The sequence below is a fragment of the Cyprinus carpio genome, chromosome A19 (assembly GCF_018340385.1).
Source record: "Cyprinus carpio isolate SPL01 chromosome A19, ASM1834038v1, whole genome shotgun sequence".
Classification (NCBI taxonomy): domain Eukaryota; kingdom Metazoa; phylum Chordata; class Actinopteri; order Cypriniformes; family Cyprinidae; genus Cyprinus; species Cyprinus carpio.
The window spans coordinates 14,955,401-14,965,989 of NC_056590.1; the positions used below are offsets into that span (position 1 = coordinate 14,955,401).

Below are 10,589 nucleotides of genomic sequence, written 5' to 3' on the forward strand. Positions count from 1 at the left end.
GTGCATCGCATGATCGAACTAAATATGATTGGTCTGGCGAAAATGATGGACTCGGAAAGAGCCAATGGATTCATTGGGGTTTAGAACGTTTGGGATTCTGCCTTGCTATTGGTTGGGATTGTAAACAGACAGAGTAATCTGAAGGTACAGACATTAGTAGAGAGATAACACAGATGGTGAGTGTAACGGACTTAACTGTAAGCAAGTGAAGGAGCATGAGAAAACAAAGAAGAGAGCCCTGGGGCAAGTTGTCACAAATGTTGTATCTCAAACTGTAATGTTTTAATAAAATAATAATAATAAAAAAAGAATAGTAGAAATGTGTTTCTCTATCAGTTTTTTTTTTTTTTTTTTTTTGGCTTCAACAACCTAGAAACATTTTTCATACAGCTGTCGGGCAAACAAGTGAACCACACTGACATACATTTATACAAGAGTCAATTTACAATTTTAACTCAAGCTGTCAAGGTAAAAATGTCAGGTTGGGGCAAGTTGTTACATGTTTTAAATTTAGATTTGGAAAATTTGGTTCACCTTTACATTTTTGCTTTTTATGTACTCTGTAGGAAATCTGTGATAGATCCTTAGATGTGCTGAATAATATTTACAAGACATGAATATACAAAACTGCAACAAAACAATGTTATCGAAGAAGTTTTTAATGAAACATCATCGTATTACATTGCGCTCATGCACAGAATTTAGCATCATGTGGGATCAGAATCAATAATTAATTCTGTTCCAGATATGAATCGATAAAGAATCCAACAGAGGAGTTAAGGTGATGACATAATTTTTTACCTGAAGAAGTGGCATTAAATTATTTTACAGTCATTTTTTTTTATTATTGACCAAACACAGCACAAGGCAAACGTTGACTACTTCAGTACAGTGTTTTGAAAAGGATAGGTAAGGAGGAAATAACCATATTGGAAAGACAGGCAAATCAAAACAAAGACTAATAAAACTATATATTTTTTAAATAAACAAAAGTGAGATTTGAGTGGTATCAATTAAATAAACTAATCTGCTATCAAGTAAAGTACAAAGGGTATAAAGCAGACACAGCTAAACTCCTAAGTGCATTGTGTAATTAGCAGCATGCACTATGATAAAACCATTAACTGAAATTCAGATGAAAGAAAAAAACAAAACAACAAACACACAAAAATGCTCAAAAACCGTGTGGCCTGCTCAAACAAAAAAAGTAAATCCTACTAAAACCCATGTGCATGTTTTGCAATCCAACTTTGTTCAGAATACATATCTGCCTCCCAAAATGTGGTGTGTTACGTTCAAGCAGAACTTCAAAACTTCATGCATTAAAACCAAACACCAGCTGAGGTATGCATACTCACACCAACAAAAGAAAAAAAGAACACTTTTACAAACAAAGATATATAATATTAGCCTATTTATAATGAGCACTCCACTGTCTGTCTGGTGATTTTAAGTGCAATCCTTTCATAAGAAACTTTAAATGATGCATGTAAAAATACTTCACATCCCAGCTTAATATGCAGAGACAACTATAAGGAAGTTATACTCTAGACAGGGGTGTCGAACTCAATACCTGGAGGGTCAAAGCACTGCACACTTTAGATTCAACCCTAATTAAACACCTGATCCAACTAATCGAGTCCTTCAGGCTTATTCGAAAACTACACGGTATGTGTGTTGGAGCAGAGCCGGAACAAATCTCTGCAGGGCTCCGGCCCTCCAGGATCTGAGTTTGACACCCCTGATCTAGACTGATTCCCCTGAAAAGTGCAAACACTACGTCAATATTATGACATTGTTCTGCTGAGCATCCCCACCACCCCGGCACAGCAACACTGACTCAACCAATAGCAACAGTGTAGGATGGACTATCTGTTTGACTGACCAATAGCAGCCCGGGGAGTGTTTTGCTTCGCTTTTAAGGTTTATACAGTAGGAACTAAATACAGAGTTACAGTAAACAGTGGACTATCCCAAAGGCCCTTATGATTGCCATTTTTAAAATATAATTTGCATATTAATTAAATACTTCTATTACAGAATAATTTATTTTAGATATGTTTAAAGTTCATTGAGAGATTATTTTATAGTAATCTGTGTATCATGGCAAGCAAATGTCTTAAAACCGAATCCATAAATTACAGCGAGTTTCTGCAGAAGTAAGAAAAAACTGAGGAAGGCCAACACAGACTGTGACGTCTGAAACGTCAAACAGCCCAATGCAACTACTAGCAGTTTCAAAACAACCCTATTTCAGTTCAGCATGTCATCTTATGCTACAGGACCCCACAGAGCCAAAATGCTAAATTGCACAAATTTTACACCCGTAAAAATTTATTTGAACTACATTTGAAAAACGTAAAGCCCCAGGTCATCTTATAAATACTCATCTACTGCGTTAAAAACAGGGCAGTAACACTCATCTCACACAATCAAGTGCAAGATCCTGAGAGACTGTAAACTGTCTTGATGCGAACCTATTTAAACTAAAAGGACAATATGTTCATTTGAGCCCAACACCATTTAGTTAGTGACTGATTTTCGTCAGCTAAACTAGATCTTCATTTATTTAAGAGGCAAACGGTTAGAGAATCTTGACAAGCAAAGGCTCATAGTTCACCACGTGTTAGTGATATAACTGAGGGGCAAAGAGTCATGGCTCACAAAGCACAGAGTTCTCCAAGGTGAAGTCATAACGAAAGTTGGCTAGTTTGTCATTTATGTTGTGAGGCAAGGTGAAATCTGTTACAAAGGGCAGGCCCGCCTGCATGGCAAGGATGTGTGGTGCTAAAGTGAAAGGTATGTCTCCTAGAAGCTCAGGGAGGGCCGGGGTGGCGTCTACAGCGTTTGCTTCTGAGGACATCTTGGCAGACGTGGGCTCGGAGGAAGGCTGAGCCGTCTCTGTGATTCCTCTCTTCCCGGCACTGGATGGCTGAACAAAAAGAAAGAGAATCTGCAGTGAAAACTGAGAAACTGGATCTTCTGGGGAGCAGCACTGTTATTATATTCATCACTGCCTGTGTGACTCATCTATTGTGCCATTTACCAAATTACCTGTAGCTCTTCAAATCCTCGTTAACGCTGGTTAAATTCAGATTTTACTCATTTTCATCAAGGCTGGGTGATATGATATGCCCGATACCAGTTTCTTTAGGACTGTTATTAGTTAGACTGACTGCACCAATGAGTCAATGAGTTTTATGATCTATGAAATCTGGCTCATATCAGTACCCCTAAAAAAGAACCAATGCCTGCAGCCGCAGAGATGAGAAATCTGGTCTTGTTTGAGGTGGATGAGGATTCATTACAGCACTGAAACATCATGATGAAGGAAGTCACATGCTGTACCACAACTAGAGCTGAACTTCACACTTTTGCTCTCAGTTCCAAAAACTCATATGAAAACTAAAGGGGATCACGCTTTTTCAGTCACTGGCCCAAGACTGTGTAATACCCTTCCACCTTTCTTTTTTTAGAAATGAATACTTTTATTTAGCAAGGATGCATAAAATTTATCAAAGGTGACAGTAAAGGCTTTTTATAATTTTATAAAATATTTCTATTTCAAATAAATGCTGTTCTTTTAAACTCTGTTCATCAAAAAGCCCTGAAAAAAATTATTACATTTAAATTGAAATATTTAAATTACAATTTAAAATATATTAAAATAGAAAACAGTTATTTTATGTTGTAATAATATTGCACAGTGCTGTTTTTTTTTTTTTTTTTTTTGGCCAAATAAATACAGCCTCGGTGAGCATAAGACACTTCCTTCAATAAATAAATAAATAAATAAAAATCTTAACGGCCCCAAACTTTTCAACAGCAGTGTAGACTCTAAAATGTACATTAGTTTGGGTGTAGTGGTATATTAATCAGCTCAAAAACACCAATAATAGACATTGTCATTTCTGTGCATTATTAATTGAGATCAAATATGAAGCTAAATACACAAAAAGATGTTATTTGTCAGTGATTAAATGAGCAAAGTTTTCCATTCATATCTGGGACCTGAGCTGGTGTGTCTGGTGCAGGTAAACAGAATCTGGTTGTCAGAGATGGTGAGGAGGTTTTTCACCCTTACCTTTCCTGTTTGTCTTATATGAATGCTGAATGACATGTAAGTGTGGGAATGGTAATATTTTTATGTTAGTTTCTTTTTGTTACATGAGACTTCTATAGTACATAGAGGGAGAAGCAAAATAATTAACTGAACTGAATGAGGTGGAACTCTGAACTTCCATATAATGAAAGTGGAGGTGACTGAAAGCCATCAAGCACCAAGGCTAAAAAGCAGATAAATCCAGTCCATATGAGTTCTGCACTATATTCCAATATGGTTTGAAAGCTCAGACATTTGACTTTTGTCTTTGAGAAAAAGACTAAAATTTGAAGACATTCAAAATTGAAATCTTGTCCATTGAATAAACAGACTAAAATTTGATTAATTCAAAATTGAATCTTGATTGCTGCAATGGTTTCATGTGATTGACAGCTTGCTGGAGGGACTATTGTTTAGCTTCATTCTTGATTTTGTTTTGTGGGTGTACTACAACAGGCTCTCATACTAGGTTGTTCAAAAAACACATTATTTTTCACATATTTTACATTATTACAACACCCCTCTCTCCAGTCTGGCATGAACAGCTGGAATAGTTCCTGTATCAAATGAAGGCCCGCCTTCTGAAATATAAAATGCGCTGTGATTGATTAGCTGGGCCAGTCTGTGTTGTGATTGGTTAGCTAGGCCAGTGTGTGTTATGATTGATTAGCTGGGCCAGTCTGTGTTGTGATTGTTTATCTGGGCCAGTGTGTGTTATGATTGGTTAGCTGGGCCAGTCTGAAATTTTGTGATTGGTTAGCTGTTTGCCTGTGTGTGTTGTGATTGGTTAGCTGGTGTCAAAATGATTGGTTAGCTGGGCCAGTCAGTGCCTGGTCGGGAAATGTCATGCCCCTTACCATAGCTGCCTGCTGTGAGCTTCAGTGTAAATTTTGTGATGAACATAGTGATAACACTCATTGCCTTTTCTAGTGCAGCTCAACCAGGTCTTGTCCCATTCAACGATCTTTGTGATATCAGAAATCCCGGAAAATATGCGTTGTAGTCCAAACGAGTCGTTCACTGTAGTTTTTGAAAAGTGATTTCTGTTAAATAAAATATCTCCGTTCGGAGTGGACTTTGAGCTTTGGAACTTTGCAGATCTATTTTATGCTCAAACAGCAACATTACAGACTAACTAAAGTTGAAAAAGTGAAAAAGCATAATAGCACCCCTTTAATATTAAAGCACTGTGCAGTTTTTGTGGCCTATACCTGTAATTCAGGAACTATGTGACCTCTCTGGAACTCGCTCAAGTAATTCTTTGGAAACTCACATCTAACTGCAAATTGTCAGGCCTTTTTTAAAGCGTTTGTCCATTATTTTGTCCACCTGTAAAACACACTTTTTCCATCAACTCCAATAACTTCAGGCTTTTGGGTTTTGCGAAAGCCCCTCTTATTCAAAGAGAAAGAGTGAGACTGAGTGTTTTTCATTAGCCATATGTCTCCAGGCAGTGCTGTGGAACAGATTGCTGAATGGCAGCAGCATATGTTCGCACTGTTCAGTCCTGCCATCTGGCACCTGTCACACACCCGCTCGGCCAGCGCAACTCAAGGGGCTCTTTCTCTCTCTTCAGTGCTGTTGCGCGTCCAGCATACAGCAGCATATGGAAATCACGCCGGCCCCCTAACACAGCGATGAGCGATCCTTAAGATTTAATTACTCTGCTCAGGATCGGTCTGAAAAAGTTACTTGATACGCAGCTCAAAGCAAAGAATGTTTGGATGTTGTTTTTGGCCAGGTCAAAATTAGAAGTTTGATCTCAGAAAAGTACAGCACATCTCTTCTCACAAACATGTAAATCATTTAGTTTCTATCCAAAGTTGGACTAGACGAAACGCAGTAACAATCGCTGTCATGTTATCTTGCAATTGGATGCCGTCATCTGAGAAAGTAATGGGAGGTGACTATAAGAAATCACTTTGATGACGGCTCAAAATGATTAAAATAGCATGAGATGGTGTGCGATGAGATTGCTGCACTGGTTAGTTCAGATCCAGTCACATGATCCGTTAAGGCAAAGTCACGTGACTTTGATGCACACTGATTAATTTATTCGGTAATTTTATTACCATAGCAGTTTATGCATATGTCTTCTTATCGGATTAAAAAAATATTATTGCGTATAATCTTTATGCCTATTTTTAGAATTTATGCACATCTTGGTGTTTCCATCCAACGTTTTTTATGCAATATCCAAAAATTTGCATAAAAAAGGGTGGATGGAAACATAACTATTCAGTCTTTATGCAGATTTTTCCAAATAACAACATATTTATATTGAACATCTGTTAAAAATTTGTTAGAGTTTGTTAGTTATTTGAGTTCAATGTTTTGCGTCGGTACTTTCTTACTGCTTTTCCACCGGGGCTGTTGCCGGAGCCTAACTGACCTATCGGTCAACATCACATACAAATCATGTACTGTCATAATTGCATGTTTATTAGCTATATGTTTCATCCCTTTAAATGTTTTTCTGGAAATGTAACGCACGTTTGTCACCAGGACAGAGTGACAGATGAGCAGCGGATGAGCTTCCTCTGAGTCAGCACAGCGATCGCAGAAGAGAAAACACAAGAAGACAGCGCTAGAAACAGCTAATGCTGATCAGATCAAGTAAGTCAGTGGAAAGTGAATAGAAATGATGATTCTGTCTAAGCTATGCGTTTTAAAACGAAACGCACTAGTGTAAACGTAGCCTAGGGACATAAGTGCTGAGGGCTGGTCTGTCTCCTGACAAAGCAGACATGCTCGTTTTTTTGAAGAACTGCTGAGTGATTTAAAGATCTTAAGCATGCAGCAGTAAGCCTCACATACTGACTTAAAACTGTTCAATTAGCACTATTTGAACTTTATTAAAACTATTTGCATGGATTCATTGTGTTGGTTACATTTCGTTCCTTTAGTTCCTTTGTGCAGTGGCTCAGCAGATCAGTCTTTGAGTGTAAAAACCTCAACAAACTAAAAAAAAATATTTGTATGAGGTAATGTAATCTTGTAAAAATGGTTTTAATAAAATTGGTATTGGAAAAAAGTATCTTTCAGGAACCGTTATCGAAGTCAAGGTATCGGTGTCAAAATTTTTTGAACGATACCCAGCCCTCAAGGTGATTCAGAACTATTTTACGTTTTGGTCGATTAGTGGCCAATTCGTATGCATTTATATATTTTTATACAACCTGCTTATGCCACACTGAAAGTTAGGTTTATGGATGAGGTTGGGGTGGAACGTCATGTTTACGAATGCGTACGAATCACATCGAATGAATTCATACTCAATCGCCACCTTGTAAAATGGTTTTCTTATGAGATCATGTTGGTAGTTCTCACATTAACAGCTCACTGGTTGAGAAGATTATAATTAATAATGACTTAAATTTCAGTCTGTGAGTCTCACAGTTCTTTAGACACTGCTATCGGCTTAGGATTACGTATATCAAAATGTATATCAAATAACTGTAAATGTTTGACATTTGTTGTCGTACTATCTTTAGGTATTAGGTAGCATTACTGGATCACTCTATAAAGTGAAACAAACTCACCTTAGATGGTTGTACTATTACATTTGTTGCTGGCTGCTCAATGTTCATGGACTGAACCTTCTGTCGCTGCTCCTCGGCAGTTTCACCTGAAAAGCAAAAAATAAATAAAATAAAAAGAATGAATAGTTTTAAAAGCAATCAGAGAAGAAAGGCACGCTATTCAGCACACAGCGAGTCCCAAAACCAATCACAGACCCTTCACGGCAACGGCTTGATTTTCAACAAGAATAATTGATTTTCCTTCACTGCCAAGACATTAATGTGGATTATCTGCACTTAAGAGGGTACTTTTCTGATTACATTAACAGATTATGAAGCATTAGTCCATCTGTGCACTTACAACCACAATCAGCGATGTTACTTGACAGAAACCTGCAACACCTCGGAATCATAACCAGACACTAACAGAACGCTGCATGATATATACAGACATCTCTTCCCTGTGTGGAGCTGCAGATGTTGTAATTCCTTCTTGAAAATGAAACCCAGCCTCTTCCTGTTGCTCCTGAGAATCACACAGCTGAATGTCTTGGTGAGCATCTGCTCACCTCTGGTGCCTTCTCACACACACACACACACACACACACACACACACACACACACACACACACACACACACACACACACACACACACACACACACACACACACACACACAAACACCATGGCTCCTCCCTGTTATTACCAACACTTCACAAATAAGTCCCTCTGAGATGCCGTCCATTGTTTAAGTTCTGGGAAAAAGCTTGTTTGGCTTGAATCAAAAGGGGCGTTCACACTGACAGTGATCTAATCACTGGAGGTCACCAGGTCATGGTGCTGGTTGCTAGTAGCTGTTCCTCCTAGAGGCAGGTCATTTACACTGCTCAAATGTTACAATTTGTTGCAAAATTGTTTGTCTAAAACTATCATCTCCAAATGCTAAAAAAATATTTTATTTGCTGCAAAATACTATCTGTGTGAATTTCTTATAAGACCTTCCATACCAAAAGGAAATAGTGATGCACCGAAATAAATAAATAAATTACCAAAACTGAAAATAAAGCTTCCTTTTATTTATTTAGTTATTTTTTTTTTTTTATAGCTGAAAACCAAAACTGAAAATAATGTTTGGGTAATTGAAACTAGATTTGAGTGAATGAACTCTACTCTTCAGGGTGTCATGTTCTCAGGTGATGAATTAAACCGGTTGTAGTCAAATTTTACATATTGCTATTTGCTATTCTAGCATAATTTTTGGTCACAGGGAAGTCTGTTTTGGTCAATGATTTTATTTAATTTTTTTTGCATTTTGACTGAATAATTTTTAGATGCTAAAGTTTTGGTGCATATCTAACAAATTATTTTATGACTCTCTAAAATTCATGACAACTAAGAGCAAAATCATATGAAAAGAGATCAGGGGTGACAAACTTCAGTAGAACAAAAACCAAGATTTTTAGCTCAAACCGTTGCAGTCTATCAGTCTTATAATAGGTGGTGGTAATGCACTTATAAGTCTGCGATCCGCCATAAAGCAAGAAGAAGAAGACCCTGCCTCACGTGCCTGCTAAAGAGAACGTGCTCAGAAGAGTTCCTAAAAGTTCGGACACTGTGTGCATCAGAGGTAAAAACTGATATAAATACTGTTCAGTTTCTTGCACAGAACGATCATTTCATGTCTTTACACATCAATGTATCATCACAAGCCGCAGGGTTTAATTTGGTTTTGTTGTGTAAGCTGCAGAGTTTTTTTTTTTTTTTTTTTTTTTTATTGTATGTTTTAGCCGTGATTCCCATCCACTTACATTATAAGACTGATAGACTGCAATGGTTTGATCTAAAAATCTTGGTTTGTGTTCTACTGAAGAAACAAAGTCACCTACATCTTGGATGCCCTGGGGGTAAGCAGATAAACATCAAATTTTCATTTTTGGGTGAACTATCCCTTTAAGTCGAGGGCTGTTTTGGACAAAATGTCACTTTATGATGGCCAATTTTTTAATTGTTTACATGCTCTTCTGGAATGTGCTATATCTGTTTATGCAGCTCTAATAACTAGGCTAATGTTACAATAAAACAAATAAGAGCACATGGACACATTTACATTTAGGAACCATGTTTACTGAATTCAGTCAACCAGAGCTAATTAGGGTAAATTGGTAATTAGAGTATATTAAGCCAAATCAAACAACAATTTTAGGAAGAAATGACAATAATTTCACATTCAATCTTCAAAATAAAGTAGAAATATTTTTAATATTTGTTTAAAGGCATCTTTTTTATTACTAAAGGCGACTATCACAGATACGGTATCTGAGATACCAATTATGCTACTGATGTCTCTAAGAAAATGTTTTTTTCCCCCTAACATTTACCCATTGACTATAGCCATTCAACATTACAGTATAATTGAGAGCACTCAATTTTAACATTTATTAGACTTTAAAAAATAACAACTTCTAATTTAAGTGAACTTGAAACAATTATTACATAAACCCATTATAATAAATGTCATATTTAGCTACTTGTGCCCTTCAGCACGTAGAAAACATACATTAATTGAATAAAGTTATCAAACATTAAATTCTAGATTAAACAGAGACGAATCCTTAAAGCTCTTATTTCTTTTGTTCTTTGATGAACAGACATCCCAGCAGCTGGTTATGAGGTTATTTTGGCTGCTTTAAGAGCTGCCGCTGCTGAACATGATGCCGGTCTGACACACGCATCATATTTTCTAACAACTCTTTACCTTTTCTGACTCATGTCAGGTCTTAAAGTCTCTACTAATGAGCTGACGAGTTAAAGCAGGTGTGTTAGATGAGACAGTTATGGGCTGCTCCAGGACAGTTTTAAAAGCCACTGCATTTCAGAGACATGTTCTTAAATCTGACTCATTTATAACAAATACTTACACACGCACAGTGTTAAGGCGGCGTTAATCGCCTTTTTGGCAACTTCAT

General features: G+C 37.0%; 1 protein-coding gene across 3 annotated transcripts in view; it reads right to left on the reverse strand.

The window, feature by feature from the left end:
• Positions 1 to 641: 641 nt before the first annotated feature.
• The window catches only part of LOC109111695 (UBAP1-MVB12-associated (UMA)-domain containing protein 1-like), a 14,054-nt gene continuing 4,106 nt past the window's right edge, over positions 642 to 10,589 (reverse strand). For 2 of the 3 annotated variants that reach the window (XM_019124662.2, XM_042776720.1), the window contains exons 3-4: positions 7,645 to 7,730; positions 642 to 2,932 (exon numbers count right to left, since the gene is read on the reverse strand). In XM_019124662.2, coding sequence (XP_018980207.1) covers positions 2,654 to 2,932; positions 7,645 to 7,730 — 365 coding nt within the window. In that variant the 3' untranslated portion in view covers positions 642 to 2,653. Of the gene's footprint in view, positions 2,933 to 7,644; positions 7,731 to 7,984; positions 8,168 to 10,589 lie in introns of those variants that run through there. The other variant, XM_042776721.1, reaches the window with a different exon arrangement.